Source organism: Schistocerca cancellata, chromosome 5 (assembly GCF_023864275.1).
Source record: "Schistocerca cancellata isolate TAMUIC-IGC-003103 chromosome 5, iqSchCanc2.1, whole genome shotgun sequence".
NCBI classification, from domain to species: Eukaryota; Metazoa; Arthropoda; class Insecta; order Orthoptera; family Acrididae; genus Schistocerca; species Schistocerca cancellata.
The window spans coordinates 158,902,787-158,925,792 of record NC_064630.1 but is presented as its reverse complement, the minus strand read 5'-3'; the positions used below and the strand labels follow the sequence as shown (position 1 = coordinate 158,925,792).

General features: G+C 42.5%; 1 protein-coding gene across 1 annotated transcript in view; it reads right to left on the bottom strand.

Annotated features, from left to right (window-relative positions):
* The window catches only part of LOC126188414 (homeobox protein homothorax-like), a 383,268-nt gene extending 363,294 nt beyond the window's left edge, over positions 1-19,974 (bottom strand). The window contains exons 1-2 of the mRNA XM_049930017.1: positions 19,465-19,974; positions 7,278-7,549 (exon numbers count right to left, since the gene is read on the bottom strand). Coding sequence (XP_049785974.1) covers positions 7,278-7,549; positions 19,465-19,479 — 287 coding nt within the window. The 5' untranslated portion in view covers positions 19,480-19,974. The remainder of the gene's footprint in view (positions 1-7,277; positions 7,550-19,464) is intronic.
* Positions 19,975-23,006: the final 3,032 nt, after the last annotated feature.

Here is a 23,006-nt window from a genome sequence, read left to right as displayed (position 1 = left end):
CACTACTTAACTTTGCCTGGCATAATTAAAGTTGAACAAAATGCTTCTTAAGACCTACATTTCTTACGTTTTTCACTTAAAGTGTATCCAAAGGAGAGCATTCCACCAGATTAATGCCGGAAGCAACCGAAAGCACCCTCACACTCGCCGCAGAATCGGCTTTTTAACAGCCTGGGATTAATCAAGATGAGCCTTGCCTCCCCCTGTTTGACAAACTGTTGTGCAACCACGCTCGGAAACATTAAATTTGTGGCTTGATAGGATGGCAGACAATTGATAGAAATACACGAGACTTGTGTGTTGAACAGAAAGTGTGGGTGAAGATACAACGTATCAGTAAGTACAAAAGACAATCCCTTTAAAAGGTGACTTCATCTCAATTTGCACTCTTACAGCTTGTACACATATTTCTGAAGCACCCCTTTCACAAGCACCAAGGCTTAGAGGACGAACAACTGAGATGGAACGTATGGACTGACCTAATACTAATGTGAATCATTTCAACACGCCACCAACATTTCATCACAAACTAAACGTTGGTATGATATGCAGATATGAACAAACATAATAACTGAACCAGCACCACTAACATTTCTAGCCAACTACTGACCTCTGTATGTAGCAATAGAAAATATCTGTGGCACTGCTAGGTGAAATCCACCGAATTACAACGAAAATATACGTAATAGCATACATCTAATAGCTGCGGTACCAGCAGCGGAGGAAAAATTTAAACCAAAAGAAAGTACTGTACAATCATAACACATCTGCAGTCGTCATTTATTCAAACAATGGCATAGGATCTGCAAGTATGGAAACTATGGCTACGCTTCTTTAAGGTTTTCTGAGAGGAAGTAGTAGTATTCCTAAGCATTTGTTTGGTGTATGACAATAATTGGTTCAGCGCTGTTCTGAACCCGTAAATAGAACAGTACTATTTCACAAATTATTTAAGACTCTCTGTGTCCCACGATAAAGATAGACGAGTGAGGGAGACATCGCAAAGAAATGTTGCTGTGCAGTCTTCGGCCTACTAAATGCATTAATTCATCACGGGAATTGAAAAAAAAACATTAAAATTAATTACTAATCACAAACTCACTGAACCACATTGATTGCGGATAACAAATAAACGGTAACAAGGTTCAATACAGTACGAGCATTATGTTACAAAACACACTGAGACGATTAGTCTGCCATAAATCAAATACAGCACAAAGAAATGTATCTCTTTAGTACACTGCATGCCGATGTTGGATATGACCCTTCGATGGCGGAACGAATTTTTTGTATTAGACTTTCACCTGTGTCACCAACGTAATGCAACACTTGGTCTAACCGAAAATATTGTGATTTTAAAGATTGGAAATATTTCTTCTCCGAGCCTATCCACAAATAATACGACTCCCATTGCAACTGAACTTTCGCATGTGATTGTCCAGTAAATCTGAGATTTACTTGTTACCTGATAACATGGTCGCAACTTCTATTGGTGCTTCTGGAATGGCACATATATATTATGTGAGAACAATCGTGAAATGTTGACTAGCAGCGATAATTGTTTAAATGGCAGATAATTTACTTCGTTAATTGGCAGAATAGAATTACGACTCGCATTGAAAGTACCGCGCGGCAAGGACGGCGAAACAGTTGTGTTGTCACCGCGCGCTAATATACAAATCTCCCGAGCTATAAATACGTCAGCGCGTTTCAAAGAATACGGAAAACGTCATCTGCTTCGCATGTTATCTCAGTTCATGTGAATGGCGTGAATTCTGTAGACGTCGTTCTTGTCAATGGTTTGACTTAATGTGTCACATAACAAAACGAAAGATCTCGTCAAGATGTTCCTCTGCTACAACTCATATTTACGGGACACTTTCACGGCTCACGGAGATCATAGTAACCTAAATTGCCTTGCCTGGAGAGAATGTCGTATCTCCAAAGAGTTCATGATATGATAAAGTTTAATGATACGACAAGTGTAGAAAGTTAACACTGATCTGTTTGCACGCAGTTAATATCTACATGCACATCATAAACCAAGGAAAAAATCATAAAACACTGCTGTCAGTAAATATTCCACTGCTATTCGGATGTCAGCATAGGTAAGTGGGCTGTATCATTGACTGTGCTGCAAGCGGCATTTATGTGGCCATAACTTCAATAAAAGTTTATATTTGAAAATAAGACGAGTAAACCAGCAACCCTTATTTGTCAATCGCTTGGAACTTTACATTGTAACAGAATACCAGTTTTGCTAACTAAATGACGTTCAGTAACTGGTAAATGTTCACAGAATTCAAATTAAATTTTTTAAAAATCTTGTTTCTCTACATGCTGGTGACCCACATAATGAGAAATTATGTTTATGTGAATTTAATAGCACACTAGCAATTGAAACTGAATTTATCTTCGACAATTCCATGTGGTCAAAAATTGCACCACTTGTATATAGGCTAAATGCTTTGCAACTAACTGGTGCCATTCACAGTAACTAGTACAGGGTAGAAGTAAACTCGTGTATTCTTGTGGAACTTAGCGAGTTAGCGAGTAGTTCGAGTTGCTTGACCATCCCTTGCTAACTTACATTTTCGGATGCTTAAGAGCTCAACACCAACCTAAGAAAACACAAGCCAACATTCATCTGTATTCAGAGTCTATTCCGAAACATCAAATCATGGAAAACAAAATGGTTCAAATGGCTCTGAGCACTATGGGACTTAACATCTATGGTCATCAGTCCCCTAGAACTTAGAACTACTTAAACCTAACTAACCTAAGGACGTCACACAACACACAGTCATGGAAAACAGCCGAAGCATTTTGCATGTAGACATTTTCTAAGCAACTGAGTAAGTGTTCCATTCTATGCTCCTCCTGTTCCAATATTATGAATGACATATTGACAGACTTCGTGAATAATGCTTTTAGTATGAACTTAACGGTTTCTTTCTATGCAGAAATGTCGACCCCTCACTAGCTGTACTCTGCAGTAATGACGATTACAAAAATTAAGGAATTTTCGTTCTTCGTAAATGGGCGAAGGTTCGTTTTGAATAAAATCACGCAACTCTGTCGTCACTGCTTCATCCGTATGTTTCATTACTGCTCTATCGCAAAGTAAGCTGTTATTCAAGGGAACACAAACCTAAATAAAGAGTTCTATTTGTAGTCTGAAATATTTGGCAAGGAAAAACATCCACAATGCTCATATACAGCAGGGTGCTATTGACCCTTATTTTAATCTGTTATGAGTAGCAAATACGGATCGTTTCAGAATGTCTCTTCTGAAACGTAGGGGACCGCACAGCTTGTTCCCGGACACAGATTGCTCTTAACTGGTCTAAACACGAGCTACTTAGTAGGGGGCATAGGCAGGCTACTGAGGGAAAAATATAATTACAGTAAGCAGCATGGATCAATTTCTTGTGAAAGCATGCTGCACACATGCCTAGAGAAACTTGTGAGACGATGCTTCACAACGAGTGTCCTGTCCCAGGTAGGAAGAGCGACGTCATCAAAAGTGGGAGGAAGAATGCAGATCGTAAACACCTACGACCTAATAGGGATGAATGTCTCAACTACTCAAAACGATGATCACCCATCTTATTTTGGCAGTAGGTCATTCGCACACTGCCCGGACAATAAAAATACGTTGTTTCAATTCGTCGTTAGTAAACACAATCTGTGGTGCAAACTATGGTATATTGCCCAGACCTGTTGTCGTACTTATATGACAAAATTGAAGGTAACTATACCTTTCTAGATACTCAGAAGCATGTAATTACATCACATGGTACACATATGTCAGTATGTCACAGTTTGCAGGAGACTGCTGTATGGTCAAGGACCGACAGCCAATAATAAATCAATGGAGCAGTAAACAGTATGAGTGCAAGACAGTGGGATGACCACTACTGCAGATGGATCAATTAAGATTCAAAACATGCAGAAACAGTTGAATTAAGAAAATACACGACGGCTACTCCTAGCCGAAATAATGCCCAGTCTTTTACTTTCCAGCCAGAAGTCAATGAAACAACAGGATGCAATGAGCAGTAGGTTGGTCGCAGACGTGATGCAACGTTGACATTCACTGCAGCGACATCGTAAATATTCATATAAACGCAATTACCAACTGTGGCATGGGTAACAACGGGGAGACTAGCCTGCCAACTATTCTACTAGCCACTGAAGCCTGCGTTCTATACATACAAAATAGGACTACTGTGTGGCCCTGTTTACAAACAGTTCCTTTTTATACAGAAAACACATTGTGGATAGGTAGAGTGCTGAGTCACTGGTCTTTAAACATGAGACTTTTTTTATGGAAAAGATGCAATTGGTAAACTACAAAGGATAGAGCACGTCCAAGGTACCCGACTAGATGTAATGATATAAGTACGAAAAAGTACTTTTCTATGACTATTTCTGTTTTGTATCACTAGTATGGCAAATCAGAAATGTTAAACTGTTAGGAGTGTTTTCAGAGAATCAATACATAAAGAATTTTTCAGTAGAAAAACTTCTTCGCTGTTATTTCATTTGATTAGAATACCGAAAGAAATAGCACAAATTAATAATAACGTCATAAAACTAAAAATAGTAACTGAGTGGGCAGGAAATGGAAAGAATAAAAAAATGTTAAAAATTCTCCGAGTTATTTTGGGAATTCATAAAGGGTTTTCAAAACCAGACCCTCGGTATTTTGAAAGGGAACGCCGACGATTAGTGTGTGTAAGTCGTTCAGAGTTATGGCACTGAGATACATTTTTCAAATGAGAGAACCACAGAAGTTGCTCTCTGAGTGAGGGAAAGATGCGTGTTATGACTTGCTAGGAGAGGAGACAAACAAACAAAAGATCAGGGGACAGACAGGAGTGGAAGACATAATTATAACCGTCATGAAAATGAAATGGAAATGGGTGAACACGTAGCCAGACGAAAATATGGTTAGCCTATATGGGGTACGAGGGTTGTCTACTGTGTTACAAGTGACCAGTAAACCTCTGATTCTTTAAATAATCAATTCCCAACTATAAAGCAGCTTCAGATTCCTGATTACAAATGAATAAATGTGTTAAATATTTGACACTACGCATGTAAACGTGAAAAAGTTTAGAAAAGATTTGAAACTGTGTTTAAAGCTTGTTGGAAGTCACCAAGTGCTCACATTGTGAAACATTGGATAATACAGTCTTGGTAATTTGCAGTCAATTGTAAGCAAAAGCCAGTTTTTCACATATCTCATTGTTTATGACGTCGTATCTGCTCAACTATTTGTCGTGCAATGATATAACTTTGCAGATTATCCAGTGATATATGTGGATGTTGTCTGAAAAATGTTCTGCGAATAGAGTAGTTGTAACGAAGTAATAAGTTTGAACGTCATGTGCGATGCTGAAGTTACTGCAACAACAGCGAAATTGCAGTAAGCAGTAAACTTACTTCTTTTCATCTTTTTTTTTTTTTTTTTTTTTACGGGGAGAGGGGAGGGGTTAGCGAGAAAAAGTTTCATAAAGGTACGAAATTATGTTTAAAGTTGGATGGCAATGGCTAAATGCTCTCATACTCAATTACTGGATGAATATAGTCTGAGAGGCAAAGTGGTAAATCAGTTTTGTTATTTGGGCAGGAATATAACTGATGATGGCCAAATTAGAGAGAATGTAAAATGCAGAATGGCAAGGGCAAGAAAAGTGTTTCTGAAGGAGAGAAATGGGTTAACAGCGAATATAGAGAGAAGCTTTCGAAATGTGGTGGCACAGGGGAATACTGAAGATCAGATGTCCCGGCGGAGGTTCGAATCCTCCCTCGGGCATGGGTGTGTGTATTTGTCCTTAGGTTAATTTAGGTTAAGTAGTGTGTAAGCTTAGGGACTGATGACCTTAACAGTTAAGTCCCATAAGATTCCACACACATTCGACATTTGAAGATTAGATGGGTAGATCACATAGCTGACGTGGAGGTACTGAACTGAAATGGAGCGAAATGAAATTTGTGGCAGAACCTGACTAGAAGAAGGGATTGGTTGATAGGGTACATTCTGAGACATCAAGAGATCACCAATTTAGTACTGGAGGGAAGAGTGAGGAGAAAAAACTGTAGACGGAGAGCGAGAGATGAATATAATATGCATATTCAGAAAGATTTAAGTTTTAGTAGTTATTCGGAGATGTAGAGGCTTGCACAGGATAGAGTAGCATAGAGATCTGCATCAAACCAGTCTTTGGACTCAAGAGCACAACAATATAGTCTAGGTAATTTTCGCGTCGTGAGATACAGTGTCTCACGACATATACACAGTTTCTAACTTCAATACTTCTCCTACTGCGTTGAAGTTTCAACATAAGATATTCCTCTCAATGAGTAGATTATGACAGTATATTAAATTTTTAAAATCGGTGACTATATGAAATACTGAAAGTCAAATTTTAATTGGCTCATAATTCGTTAGATATTTAACCTGCAACTGGGGTTGAGTGCGATGTACCGTGTTAGGCAAATATAAAGGAAGAGAACGAAGAGGCGACGTAGTGCAATGGAGGTAAATGAGATTAGGAAACATGCAGGAGCAATATGGGTGTGTTAGCCGATTACAGTAACGCATCCTAAGTTAGGAGGAGCCTTTCGTCGGACAGTGAATGTCAAATGGCTGATGGTGGTTTCAGATTGAATTGATTAATCCAATGTATGGAAACGTCAACACATATATGCACGGTAATGTTTAGAAACGAAATTTCTCTGAAAAGCTTCCCCATACCTGACAGTGACCATAGTGACATACTAGCTTCGTACTAATTACACTCTTCCGTTTTCGTAGAGTTATTGTGGGAAAATGGTTGAAATGGCTCTGAGCACTATGGGACTTAACTTCTGAGATCATCAGTTCCCTAGAACTTAGAACTACTTAAACCTAACTAACCTAAGGACATCACACACAACCATGCCCGAGGCAGGATTCGAACCTGCGACCGTAGCGGTCGCGCGGCTCCAGACTGTAGCGCCTAGAGCCGCTCGGCCACCCAGGCCGGCCATTATGGGAAAGCGACAAACAGTTAGTGTCAACTGATCATTGCTGCCAACGTTCACGGCCAGACTATTTACTCAGTGTTGTTCAAACGTACCACGCATGACCACAACACAATGTTTGCCCCCTGCTGGGCGCTTGTCTGGACACGTCGTCAGAGGGATATGAGAGTTTAAATCGACACGAGCTCTGGTGGAGAGCACGTTGAACACAGAAACGGCAGCAGCGGCAGTGGAGTACTCACCCGTAGATGGCGTCCTTGTCGCGCTTGTGGACGTCGGGCACGGCGGCGCCCATGACGTGGTTGGCGACGGGCGCCACGTGGTTGGCCGCGGGCGGCTGGTGTGGCTGGTGCGCGTGGTACTGGTGCATCGAGTGCGCCACGTGCGGGGAGTGGTGCTGCGCCAGCCCCAGCTGCGCGCTGCGGTGCGGGTCTGCGTACATCGCGGCCGCCGCCGCCGCCGCCGCGGACGCGCCACCAGCCGCCTCCATGTACGGGTGGATGCCGTCATCGTACTGCCGCACCGACACACAGCACAGCATTAGACGGGCGCAAGCGCTCACTGCATCGCAAAGCGCCAATATCACTTACAGGCAAGCAGACCGCATCAGAGGGGCTCAAACCCAGGTCCCACAGCACTACGATTCGACAAACACACGCTACGGCTATTACTGTCATTCGCGTACTAAACAACATTTAGTCAGAGCGCTAGCGGGAAGAGGAATCGAAGGAAAGGGAAGTCTGGCTCTGTCGCAGCCACCTCAATGCCCAAATGGAATCAGTCGTAGCACTACTGCACTATCCGTACACTCTAGTCAAGCGCGCGGCGCAACACTCCACACCGTAAAGTTGCTATTAGCAATTCTTTCAGTTTCAGAGCAACAGAGGGGCGAGGCTCAACCCGAAATCTCACATGACTGAGATTCGATGGGCATATGTTGCTGTTACACAAATTCTTTATTCTGTAGATGTTTAAGTACTAAACAAGATCAGTGGCCGATCAATTCTTGCGTTTGGATGTGAGAGAAAGGCTCTGTGGTAAATGGACGCCTGAGACGAACTGGCCACCTTCACCCAAAGGTGGATGCCGTCATCGCGCTACTGTATCAAACAAAACAGTCCCGATTGAGCATCGCCGCACGTAGCACCACAAAAGCTGCTAACATCGCCATGTCGGCCTACATAGCAAGTAGAGGAGTCTAAGCGACACATACCGGATTCAGTCTTTGTTATAGATCACCTTAAACTCCGTATCCAATTACCGCTAATCTCAATTCGTCAGCAGGGCGAAGATCAAATTTAAGAAAATTCTATTTTGTTTAAACCGAATCTACGTCCTATGGAATTGCAATTCGCGGTAATCAGATACGTATTTGCAGATAACCTTTAACAAAGGTCGAAACCGGTAATCCGAATAAGCACAGAAAGTGACTTACTGAAAGTGGTCACCGGACCCTCAGGCATTATGGGTGCCTATATCTTCAATTACGAAGGAATCTCAAAACGATATTCCACAGGACTGGATGCGCAAAATTTAAATTCTCGCAATTTTACTATGGGCATTTATGTATTTCACAGGATTAGTGCCAGCGTGTTTGCTTAGTCTGGACATGGGTAAGTGTGACGTGCGTGGAAAGACAGAACCTGTGTGAGTATTGACATGAACAACAGAGCTAAACTTTACATGATGTTGAGTAACGTACGATTATTTGACGAGATTGCAAGTGGGACAATAAATTCAGCACCTCTTTCAGCAACACACAGTACATCGCACACTGTTGTCTGAGATGCTAAAATGGTCATGTCTGCTTCTAAACAAGCAGGCGTGTCTACACAACTGAGCAACCACTCTCAAATCGAGATCCAACAGTACTGAGAATAGGTGAGCTCAAATTAGAGCTGTACACGTGTATTGTCATCATGAATGTATTAAGCAAGATTAGTGGCAGGGCGGTGGTTGTCATTCAGCAGGATGCAGCGGGAGACAAATGGTAAGACAGAAGTCTGGCGAAGCACTGACTACAAAGACAAAGCTAAACCTCATATGGTTCAAAGAAACAGTAATCTGACAAAGTTACGACTGACAGCTTAATTTCAGCATCTCAACATGTCTTGTCCTAGTGCACACTATGACAGACTTCTGCGCGAGCTAATGCAGCAACTGAGAAGACAAATCATCTAATAACAGTTCACTGATGTCGGCAGCAAGGGTACCGCACTTCACTAAACGACTCCAAAGTGGAGGTTATGTAGATGGTTATTGCATGTAGGGGACGGGATTCACCATTTCCAGCCCCTGTAGTAGGATAATTCAAGGATAGCTAAGAGTATAAACTGCACAAAAGACGATTAAATGAACCCTTTGATAACAAAAATTCAGAAACAGTTATGTATCAATACTCATCATAATACCGCAAATACATAGATGTAATTGGCCTGCCAACTATGAATTCTGAAGAAGGCAACAACCCCATAGTTGACTGTTTGAACCGACATTATGTCTCTCTTCCCGTTTATCAAGTGTAACTCTGAGAAAGGCAGACATATAGTGAATGCTCACTCACAGCGTTAACAGAAAGTGGTATCGAAAATAGAGAAAGGTGCAGTAGCGTTTAACTGTATGTCTGACTATTGTGAACGTCATTGAGAATTATTTGTGTACAGACAACAGTCAAAGGCATGTTACACACATTGATGTGAGTACAATACTAGGAACCTTCAAACCAATCGAAGACAATTTTGCACTTGAAGATCTGATCGTCAGAAAACCAGGGACACGAGAGATCGAGTTCGTGTAATACAGACTGAGTCAGGACGAAAGTTACATGCTTTGGGGGATGATAGTATTAGTGATTCTGAACAAGAAAAGTCGTACGATCTTATGTCCTGTTCTTAACAGTTTCCGAGGAAACTAATCAAAACAGTGGGGAACAGGACAAATGCAGGTGATATTAAATGAAACATTGTGATCTAATGCTTTGTTTAATTGCGTACATTTCCTCACGACAGACGTTCAAAGAGTCCATCGTCAACTGCCATGCATTTTGCAGCTTTTGTAGACAGCTGCTGCGTTGCTGATCTGAGCTCATTCGTATGGTCCTTTACCTGAGCACACGCAAGTAAAATACGAGTGAAAAGTTTTTTCCTTTGTGTCTACTCCGCGCTTCTAGATTCCGCTCTTAAGCCAACCCTATATGTCTCTCTGTTTGTATTCACACATGAGAGGTGACTGCCACCCACGGTTTTCAAACAGCTGGACGTCGGATACCGTTTAAAAAGGGCATAATATTTTCATTTGAAGTTTTTTTTGTTCAGAATTACCTCAAAGCATGTATCTTTTCTCCTGATTCATCCCGTATAAAAGAATAATGGAAGAATGACAACAGAAATTAACGATAGTGTCCTAGAGAAAACTGTGATGCGAACAGTCTTGAATTCTATTAAAAAACTGTTATATAATTAAAAATAACATGTGAGTGAACCAAAATAAGTACAGCGCTGAATCACAGACGCAAGTTGGACATAACAAACTGAAACATACAAGATTGCAAAGGTACACACGCAATTGTAACATTGTTATTGGTGGAAGTTGACCAACACTTATGGAATAGGGAAGGATTTGCAATTTATGAAGGCATTTGGAATACGGAGTGAAAACTGACACAGGTGTTGTTCTTCATCATGATGTCGGTAGAAATAAACAACATATAGACACTTAACAGGAGATGTAAATAGTTTTAGCTTAGATTCCAAACAAAATTCTTTCAGAACGAGGGTCCAACATAGCAAAGAAGGAGGTAGCACAATAGTTTGTTATTACCTTGTACAGTAGAGTAAAAAGTACCACGTACGAATTTTAATAGCAGTGCATGCGCATCAGCCGTGTGTTTTCAAGTAGGTGACACATTAAGGCGGCTCTGGCCATATAGTATTTCCATGGGTTTAATCGGGAAGTTACGGAAGTACAGAAGGCATTTGTATGTGGGTACGTATCAAGCCTCTGTCAAGTTACTGAACATGAGTCGTCTGTGGGCAGTCCTTCAATTCACGCAACTATCAGTTCAAGTTATATACAATATTAAGAGCAAACAAAAATAAAATTCTGCTGTACCTGTGTGTGTGGACTTTCATTACAGAAATATAAACAAGTATAAAGGTAGAGTACAGCATGATTTAGAGACAGCGAATAAGGTCCTTCTAACACCATATAATCATAGAAGTGTAAAAATATTAAAGGAGTGAGAAGGCCGGAAATCTTTGCAACTCATAATCAAAAGGAAACATCGAGCAGAATTAGATCATTTATCTTCATTTAGTACACCTCATGACATAAATGACGTAATAAGTACCTTTTGAAACGCAATGTAAACACTCCTCCACCCATTCCGCTTCTACTTCACGAGAACAGTGTTTTTATTTCGCTCAGTGGAGCCAGCCTCTTTCTCTATTCCCTCCAAAAGACGATAATACTCTCTCTTTCATCTTGATACCGGCGCGAGGCACGACCTCGCCTGATTTTGCCGCAGATAGCCTAACTGTACAAAAACCACCTGGGCGTTCTGCAATGCTTCTCATGTAGAAGCCACAAAAATTAATAAAGTCAACTGTGAATGGTCCAGCTGCGTACGTTCACCTGTAGGCTCGCGATGCTATTATGTCTTATGGACGCTCAGTAGTTAAAAAGGACTGTTCGGCCACTCAGCTAATATAGCGTTGCAGATGTACACAATTTGCCAAACAACCGATGTTAGGCCGCACATAAATCTTGGCAAATTGTACGTTCCGCCCTGCCACGAAATCCATCATTCTTCAGCGCGGCTGGAGTGGTCCTTAGAAAATGCCAGCCCCGATGGAGGAGAAACTCGTTCGCTGAGCTGAGTGGAGACGTATCAGTCGTAAAATCATATGGGCAGGAGTAGAAGATAAAGGCTGCAAATATGACTGCCGTCACGAATAAAAAAAATGGAGAAGGAAAATATTTTGCTCTTCTTGTATCCCAATAACTACTTAACTTACGGAAGAGAAAGCCTCGTGGCAGCCCGAGGAGTGCCATTCTTTACAAAACGCTTCAACTGATCTGCAAGTATTGAATTATCGACATCATCCGATAGAACCAAAAATTCATATTTAGCTGTGATATTTTCTGTCTAGCTATTTATTCCAGCCAAGTTCCTAAATTACATTCTACAGTGAGAATAACACCAGTGCTAGGGGAATGATATTAATCGTACACAGCATCTCAAAAGTTTAAAGGAATAAAAGCAGTAATTATTATTAGCATAAAAGAATACAAATCTCTATACGATTTGGTTGCCACGTAAGATGGCTCTTTGAAGAAAACTGCCTGTTGTGAGCGAAATTTTCGAGTAAAATGTTGTTATGACGTGCAAGTTGATTACTTCTTACAAAAATAGCAATGGAGATGGTTCTTAGCTAGGTTTGTTGCGAGTGAATATTAAGGAAGAGGTTTAAAGTCTCACATGTGAGTTACGATAAATTAGACTTATTCTTGGTACCTAAAGAGTGCATAATAAATTCACAGAACCAGAAAAAGAGACAGGTTATAAAGCAATTATACGCACACGTCCCGCCAGAACGATAAGTACAAAACGAACACTTGTCAAAGGATAGAGACTTCAGTTTACGACAGGTAACAGGAAAGGGAATGAATTGTAATGGTATATAATATGATAGCGTCTTGCCAGCACGTCACATGTGGAAGCAGAAATAAAAATTCCATAAAATGAGAAACCGGATAGATATAGAGTATAAATTTCAGTGCAATCAAATATTATGATACAAAGATTTACGTATGTATTAAAAACATCTCGTTTATGATATTGACAGTGCACCGCAGAGCAGAAACAACATTCAAAAAAAGTTAGTTAAAAGAACCATTTGAAAAAGAAAGAAAAACGAGTAAAGAGATTTCAAGAGTACTGATAACAGTTTCCAAATTTCCTTTCCACTTCGAAAGAAGAGGCAAAGAAGGGTGCAAAACAACCAATTTGTAATCGTTTAACATGAAGAGATTAATGCAAAGCACATGTAAAAAAAGGCGAAAATAATTGTGCAATTTTGCTTTACGACGAAATGAACGTAACGGCAGACAACAGACAAGCATGTCACCATCAATGTAGGAAGTTTTCACATTAATTTTTTTAAGACAGTTCTTCCAAATAAGGCTCTGATACAAGTGAAATGAGAAATATATCAACAAGAAGCATTGCAGCCCAACTTTACACACACACACACACACACACACACACACACACACACACAAAATCACATACGCAAAACAGATGCCTGCGCCCTAAGCGCTGACATAGACAAATACGTCACACTATTTTTACGTCAGCCCCGGTAAACAGATATGAAGCAGCAAAGAAAATAACGTACGCTGTGGAAGCAACTAGCCATAGGTTTTGACACAGTTTTACAAGTTCAACGCGCACTTTATGCTCCACAGAGAGGGCGATATTGAGCACCAGAAAAGCCAGCAAACATTACCCTTTACATTTAAAAATAAAAGACCAAAAAGAAAACGTGCACACGGTGAAAGGCGAGCAGCTCCATTACGCGAATTACGACACTGCACCGGTTGGTGTAACTTGCCCGCAAGTAGACAAATCGGCCTGCAGATAGGAATCTATGGAACGGTGCTACTAAATTAATTCTGACTGCTGACTGCAACTGAGAAGAAATCTGAGCACAGCGAATAGTACGCTTATTAAGCTGCCACATTGTAAACACTTGCCTATTCCCTCTTTCAGATAGTAACATTACTAATGTAATTACATTGCGACCTAAATACTAAAGTGCAGACTGCAGGCAAGTTTATGTCAATCGGGAGCTTTCACGCTGAGTTTGGTTTTGCTACCTTATGAATGCAGACAATTTATATTTGTTCACAGGCTGTAATTGTTGATGTGCGTGCACGAAGTGCACACGGATGACAGCTCATTTTGCAACGTTCATCCTTCAGCTAAAAGTTTCCCTAACTTATACGTCTAGTACCTTTGAAAGTTGGGAAACAGGAGAACTGAAGCGTTTGAGATGCGGTGTCACAGAAAGATGTTGAGAATTAAGGGGACTAATTAAATAAGAAACGAAGAGGGCTCTCCACAGAATCGGTGCGGAAGGAAATTTTTTGTGGAAAAACTTAAGTATAAACATGGACAGTACAAAAGAAATAAGGAAATTACGTCCATGTCACTAGAGAGAGCAACAGAAGGCCAAAAACATTGAAGATGCCAGAGTTTCGAATATATAAACAATTGAGGACATTCAGTTACTCTTAGATACAGATTGGTACAGAAGAGGAGAACTTGATGGGGCACTTCAAGCAAAGCAGAAGACTGATGATGATGAGAAAAGAGTAAATACATAAAATGGACCGGAAAGTACTTAACGAATTTCACCCTCAGATTACGATCGGGGACTCAGGTGAAGAGTTTGGCACTTCTACTACAACGATCCTACAATAATATAACTTTTACTGTGCCACTTTATGTCACTTAATATCATACACAAATTCTTAGGTGTAGAACACATCTGCTGTGAAGTAGTGGTTCTAGTCTCTCTAGCGCAGCGTAACAAACAAGCCCAAATTTCAAGCATTAAGTGTCTATGAATTTTTACTGCGTACTATCATAGGTGTACAGAAGAAGGCATGTTGTAACAGTCAAAAGATACAAAGGATGACATGCCAAGCAGGCAGAAGAAACGTGTGAAGTGCAGCGGAGGTTGTGACACGGTCTTCAGCCATTCGGATGCGCGAGACTTTGTGGGATCCTGCAAGCAGGCGGCTGCGGAATGACCAACCCCGCGCCCTCAGGACCCTTTGCCCGCGAAGTGCAAGCATTACGGGCAGCGTTAATTGCGGGGCAGGCCGTGGCGCGCGCTAAGTGCCACCGGCGCGGCCGTCAAACTGATTTTTAAATATAGATGCGCCCTAAACGTTTCCGGTTCACCCTCGATTACTGTCGTAAATTATGAACCCCTGCGCCCTCGCATCCCCGGAGACGGCGCCGGGGGAAGCGCAGACGCCGCATGGCACCCCCCGTCTGGCGAAATCGCGAGGGAAAGACAACACACACCACGCCAAACACAACACACACTGCAAACCCTGACAACCAGGCTCCTTGTACGAGTTTTGAACCAGCCCAACCACCAACTACCCCCCTTCCCCAACGCTAGTCCATCGTCATTTTTCGTGTGAGAGTGTCCAGTTGGAAAGGATTATATGTGATTAATAAAACATCTCGAACCTAAAGTTCCACTCCGTCAAATAGTGACCGCAGCCTGCCTATCTAACGTCCGATTTCAGTAAATCATTTAAATTCATATTGCTTCTTGTAACATTAGTACCAATTTAGATTTGGAGAATGTATATACAGTACGTATTTGTGTTATAAGTTACTAAGCTATCTTGTTCCAACTATGTACAATTACAAGGGAATGTTGTTTGTAAGGCGTCGTGCAATTGTTAGACACTCAGAGCCTAAGTCACTTCCGGCAAATGCCGTGGCGGTTCATTCAACAAGCCGACCTGTCCTGTCCTATAATCATCAAACATGTGTGCATGTTCATATGTATGCATCTCACACACATTTTTCTAGTATTAATCTGACCATACATCACTGTAACATCATCCTTGGATGAGTAAGTTAATAACATTAATGTGTCAATGAAATATGCATAACTTGGAAAAAATAAAAACAACGGAAGTGTTTATTCGTCTACAGTTAAACTGTCTAGTGGTAGAGTTTTGGTTTCGTAACCAGCGCTTGTGGTGAAGTGCCAGAACTTTTGAAACGCACCAGAAATGGTACCAAATGACCCAGAAATAAATGTAACAACACGCTACAACGTAGGTATCTCTCATACAATTCAAAGTTCGATTATTATAAACGGGACGGCCCAAGTATTATTGTCACTGTCTCTCACAGTTGAGACGCACTCGGAAGTACTTACATATGCCACATAAGATTTTAGCGCTGCTTGCTGCAAAATTGCAATACAGGACTTGCACCGTGGAGTTGCAGGTTTTTCTTTGTAACGGATCTCGCTAAATTGATTTGCAACGGAATACATATATAAAGTACACAACAGTTTGTAGATTGTGCCGCAAAAACTGATGCGGTCGTTTGAAGACAAACAAACGTACATAATGTTTCAGTATACTAAGGCAATTGCCGAAAAATATGATGTACAGAATGCAGAGAAAACAATGAATCACTTTACGGGTGAGACTGGTTTTAACAAGAAATGGTGAATAATGATTGTGGAGGATAGTAGCATCCTATATGAAACAACCATGCCCGCCGCATTCGGCTGCACTGAATTTGCAGGATGACCGTAATTTCACTTAGGGGCTCAGTTAGAACGCCAAATGTTCTACAAGCACGACATCAATTTATGATGAAGTTTTTACAAATACAAATCACTTTATTATCTCGATTCCTGATTTTAGGACGAAAAATGTAACATCCAGGACGGCAGTCTTGAAGGAAAAAAAAAAATCAATGACGCAGGCAATTGTGGATAAGGCAGAATATTATCCGTGTAAATAACACCACCAAATTACGCCTCAGTTCTGTGAGAATCTTTGCGCAGTTCGATGGCGAAATCTTGTGCAACTGACTATCAGTCAGTAATGTGCGCATCTCCAATAGTAGAAACTGCAAACCACAAACTCAACAACTGATTAGCTTCCAGCTTAAGTGTGAAGACATGATCCGGTGAAGAAACGTAAACATAGGCAGTAATGGGCGAATTAAATTACAAAACTGAATAATTAACCAAGAAAAGCTATGAATAAATGAGGGCAGACATTTACAATTCGTTATCAAACAATCTGTAAATAGAGCTGCTGAAGATGGATAAAATACTAAACTTAACGTCAAGCCTGACGTAAAGAACCATCTACTTGTAGAGCAAAAGCAAGCTGAAAACTCTCAAGATCTCCACCCACACTAATTTTAATAAAGAATGTATCGTCAATAAGCCTTCTGAAGAAAGGCACTGAGTGCTGAAACCGGCGAAGCAAATAAAATTTCCTTTATGCAACTGCTTGCTCGCTATTTCAATGAAACCAACTACACACACTGAAGATGGATAAAATACAAAGACTCCACGCCTTTTTACGACAGCGGGAAACAACTACATGCTATCATTAAGATGAAATTGTGGCGTTGTCTGGCTATCTGTTGCTGATAACTGCAATACTTTCAAATATTCGAGGTAATAATAAAAGACAATAGAGTTCAGCGCGCTTCTATCACGCCTCTTATTTATTAGACGAGACGTGAAGAATGCCCACGCGCTGAAAGTTCTTGTTGGAAGAGACAGAGGACACATGAAACGTGTAGAAACCTTCAATAAGAAAATATCGAGTTGCCATACTAACATAAAAAGTTCCTGAAGGCGGCAAAATGAATATAATATTGAAATATTTATACGTATAAAATACCTGACACCAGACGCAAGGAATCGGGAATAAGCGCCTCACAGGAGTCATTTTAACGGCAAGTATATTGGTAACCCTGCACCTCGTGTTACTGTTTATGATTCACAGTATCGGCAAAAGACGCTGCACGCATAATTCCACCAAGTTAAAGTAATCTTGTACAGGGTCAGCCATGGAAAAAATGGCGTTAAGAGAATATTTTAAAACAGCATAACTAGGGATTGTGTAAGAAGAAACTAAGTTGACGTCGAAAGCTCTGCGCTAACGCCGGAAGGACGACAACACAATGAAGGTGTCGTGAACAAGGCACTACACGCAAGTGGCGAATGCACATCTTCAGAAACGCCGGGCAACGCCCTCTCAAATGAAAGCAGGCGCGGAATCGCGCGAGGGCAGAAGAGGTTTTTCCGGCCGCATAACCAGCCGGGCGGCGCGCCGGGCTTTAGTGGCCATAAACAGCGAGCGAGCGGCGGGAGTCCCCGCCGGCGCAACTGGTGCCCGCGGCGGGCCGTGGCTGCGAAGTCGGCGAAAACAGCTCGCCGGCTTACAAGTTACCATCCACGTGGCGAGAAAAATACGACGTTCACTGGAGGGTTATTACGCCATACATAAATGTTGCTGCCTAAAAAAAACTAAGTTGGTGGTGATTCTAATGATACTCCAAGTAAGACCACTGACGCTCAGGACTGTCTTGACGTCAACGAAATGCACATCTGAGCGACTCTTTCCATCATATTCCATAATACGTGCAGAAGACTTCCTAATGTAACTGGAGAATAGTTTACACCGATGTATCAACACTCAAAATACTTCAATTGTGAGACAGATAAAATTTTACGAAAACGAGAACAAAATACAGGAGAGGGCGCTGAGTGTTAGATCATACCTTTAAAAATAATTAAAAATTGCGAGATAACGGGACAACAATACAAGGAGAAAAAATTGTGTATAAATGATCATAAAGGAATTTTAATCATTGTTCCCGCGCTTGCAGAAAATAATAATGAACTGAAAACATAATTTTTACTCTGCGCTTGGTAATTAAACAAAACATTGCTTTTCTGCAAGAAGGCGGACCGTTGTGAATTCATTATGAGCTACGTTAAAACATAGCACTGCGATCAGAAGCCTTGACTCAACAAAGCAACGTGACAGACTTTCCAAACTAAGTTTGGATGAAAAAAGGCACAGACGGTGACGCGTAGGACAAGTGGAGACATGTCACAGTACGGCATAACCAAATTATAGAACTACAATTGGTTGCTTTATGGGTACTTGGCAAGCTCGTACCAATGAAAAGCTCGTACCAATGAAATAAGGACTAAACTGAATTGAAGTTCGTTTGCAAAACATCTGAATTTGGAACCAGTCAGTCCTATTGAATCACTCGAATTTTATACTGCAGATAAGTTGTGTTTCGAGAAGATGTCAAGAAAAATAAGAGAATTTGGGAGTAGCCTATGTTCACAGCCGAAGATGCTGATCCTCGCCGACAGGTGATCACCGACAATGGACACTGACAAGTCGAAAAGCAGTTTACCTGTGCCTCCTCTTGTACAGAACAATCACAACACTAAACCGCAGGAGAGAGCCTTGACGCGGGTGAGAGCCGCGCAGCACAAGTCACTAGTGGAGGCGGCGACACGCGGCTTTGTTTACAAGCTGCCAATGAGTGAGCGATCGCGCGCGCCCGTCTATCACGGTTGCGTGGCGCGGCCGCGGCGCGACTCACGCTCGGCCTCCGTGGCGTACGCACGGCGGGGCCGGGCGCCGGGCCGCATGATATATTGCAGCCACCAGCCAGGCCTATCAAAGCCATCGGAGGCCCCCATCTCTTCCAACATGGCCGCTACATTCATTACCGGGGCTGATTGATGGTGACATTTGAAAAACAGAGCCGAGGAAGGCGGCACGTACGAAACTCGCCGCGCCGCGCTGCACGTGCGCCACGCCACTTACCCGTGGCTGAGCCATGAACGCTCTCGCTGCCCCGGCGAAATCCACTTTCGCACCGTCGAGTCAACACCACATCCACTACTGCCACCCTTTCGCGCCCCCTCTGTCGGTTTCCTCCCCCACCCCTCTCGCCCTCTCGTCGGAAAAGCACCACAAACAACGGAGGCAGCGGCGCGAGTTTTGCTCCGGCGGCGAAAACGACCCGCTGCCCAGCGTATTCACGATGTCACCGCACACGACAGTAAGCACATGGTGGTAGCGACGAGGGCGGCACACGGTCACACTTCTTGCTCGAGGCGCTCTCGTTGCTGCGTCGTTCCGGGCCCCGCGCGGCGTCGCTTCGCTCGCTCCACTTCCGACGGCACCCGCGCGGCAGAAGCAGACAGGGAGGCGCGCGCGTCGATCACTGCATGCGGTAGTGCAGCTGTTGCGAGCGATTTGTGCTGTGCGTTGCCGTCCGCCGCGCCGAGACAGGGCCCCAGCACGCACACGAGGTCCTGCGCGCTCCGCAGTCTTCTGCCAACTGTCAATCACTGACCCGCTGGCGGGGGAAGGCGGCGGTGGGCGGGGCGACGCGTGGCTGCGCGCGCAGCGCGGCTCCGCCCCACCCCGCCGCGCGGGAACCCCCCACTACAATGGTGAGCGCCACGCGCCCGCGGCCGGGGGGCGGGGCCCGCAGCGCGCCGAGCGGCGGCGGGCGCAACTACGGCACTCTGTACCACCGCGCCGCGGCGAGCGTGTCGGATGGCATTGGTGACCACGTGGCGCGAAGGCGTTCGGGAGTCGTTCGGAATCAGAAATAAACTACTTTAGTTTCCTCAGAATCTGCTAAACGATCCATCTACCGCCATCGACAGTCCAACAGTGTCCAAATTCGCAACTATCGAGTCCGTTGACGTAATCGAGAAGACCTGTCATCCCTTACCAAGAAAAATCGTGTGTAAACAAATAAAATTCAAAGTGAAGTGAATGTTACAAAATAACCGATAACCAAAATTGTGAATATTTTTTAACTCTTCTCGTTGTTCAATAAAAATGCCGTTCGTCTGAGAAAGTAAACAATGTGTTTATTGACCTCAGTCATTAGCCTCCAACAATGTAACATGGAAGAAATACGTATACAGAAAAAGTTATGACTACAAGAAGATTTAGTGATACTCTCCGTCGGTACAGACGAGGGTCACATGTTTCCCAGCAACGGAACAAACAGGTTTGTGTTGCATACTGACTGTCAAATTTAAACAAAACTCAAGCAATGTGCTTTATTTTTCTCGTTTTGAAACAAATGTATTTGTATTACTTTTCGCTTTGGCAATAATTCATACAGAAATAGTCATATTTGTGTGCATGAAACAGTCGAGTTTCCTTAATAATGTCTGTTTGTAGCAGTAAGATAAAATATTGAACAAAGGCATGTGAATAATTTCAAAGTACTTTTCAGAGTATTTTTCGGTTTTCCCGTTGAGCGATAAAGTAGGTGCTCGTCGTTTTTTGAGGAGCCCTTTCGTTACGCAGGCATGTGAACGGGTTGTGAATAACGTTTTGAATGCATAGAACTCCGCAATAAATTAATTACAGACTGGATCTTTTCTTCGTAGACGACGCTAATACCTGTCACGCCTGCGAGTCCTCTTACTATTGGCGAATCACGATTAATGGTAGGAGATTTTATAATTTTTTTTTAACGCTGGATCGGTACAAGGCGTTGTGCGATGGTAAGCTAGGGAAGGATCGATGGGTCCCTGGAGGGAGCTAGCCGGTTGGTGTCTTGGAGCTGAATGGGTTGCCGACATCACCATTCTGTACGCGATCTCGCCTGCCGACTGGTTTGTTTCGCTGTTAATCCCGCGCCGGCAGCCCGCTAAACCGACATTAATATTCCACGATCGGTATTTACGAGCTATTTACGTTTCCTGCAAAACGGTTTTTATCCGGCCTGTGGCACAGTAATCCCGGCGGGCTTTTATTTATTTTTATAGTCGGCTTTTTGCGCAAGTTTGGGGGTCGGAGCGCGCACCCCGGCGCCGACCATCGATCATCGACCGAGACGTATAAAGTTTGGCAGTGTGGCCGCCGTGACAACTTGTCACCGGCAATCAATAGGCCCGCGCGCGCCGCCGTGATGGATAGGCGGCGAGGCCTCGACCTGCCCGACGCCAGCCGTCGCGACGCCGCGCAGCGCAGCGCCAAAAAATGAAATAAGAGAAAAAGTCAAAATCGCTCCCGAGTAATCCCCGATCTGCTGCTGTCCAGGGGGCGTCGCTGCACGAGCCGACGAGACTAAATGTATCAATCACTTCAGCTGAGTTTCTCGTAGTTGCATTCCAGTCGGCACGCTTTTTGTAGCTACTTACAGAAGTACTTAACATCGCGCAGCACATAGCACAACCACCGTCGTAGGATATTTTGATTCACCATTTAATGGGTACGTAGCTAGAAAATTGTATTTCGTATGGAAATCCTCCTATCACTTCCAAGGTGAGTTTGCTGACTTCTGAATGTAAATGTCTTGAGACGCTATCAACACATTCATCAAAATATATCGTCTAGTTAAAACCATACGTTTTTCCTTTTTTTCCATAAATTTCTACTGACATTTCGGCTGCACCATGCTACATATTATTCACGGTCCCGATCCTGCTGCAGAGCATTTAATGGTACTTTTATTTAAATATATCTCCTGAAGTGATGTTTTGCTGCAGTGGAGTAAACGTTATTAATTGATTTTACCACTTGCTCGTTATATCAATTTTTACTCGAAACAATATACACTTTAAATATCACGTGCTACATCCCATCGCCACCCTCCCCCCTCTTCCCCCCCCCCCCCCCCTCCTCCGCTTTCGCAACGAAAATCGCCTCTTCCCAGCTTCCTACCTGATCTCTCTTCAGCAAGATTTTATCATCCTTAGATTTTTTCTTTAGGCCCTAAATCGATTCGCCCCGTGTGCATTAAGCTACATGTTTTTGATGTACTAAAATGTTTGTTCTTATATTTTGTCAATATAGGCTTACAGAGAGGGTTACAAAAGGAGCTGTACTTACGTGTTTATTGCTTATTTAAATAAAGTAAGTAAAAGTTTTTCCATAACTGCCCATGTTTTTACTGCGATGCTTTGGAACTTCATTTTTTGTTTCTTGATTTCAGCGCCTTTCGGTGATGACTACACTAACTCAATTCTCACAACACTTATCGGACCAAATGAATTCATAGGTTTAATCACAAATACTTGTTAGAGGCAAGGCATATGTAGAAGAATCTCTGCTTACCTTCACAGTCACTTTTAGATTCTTGGCAAAATGCTGTACTAACATTTCTGTTGCAGTCTTTTACAAGACTTCCTCGACACATGCATAATCTACGTTACTACCCGTTTCGTACTGAATCTTTTAAGGTACTCCAACAGTATAATTCAGCAAAACAATTGTTCTGATTTCTTCGGGATTGCAACCTCCAAGACATCATTAATGTCTCGTAAGACCCTTGCCGTGTTTTTAATAAACATGGAAAGTATTTTTAACGCTAATTTAACCGTCTTACACAG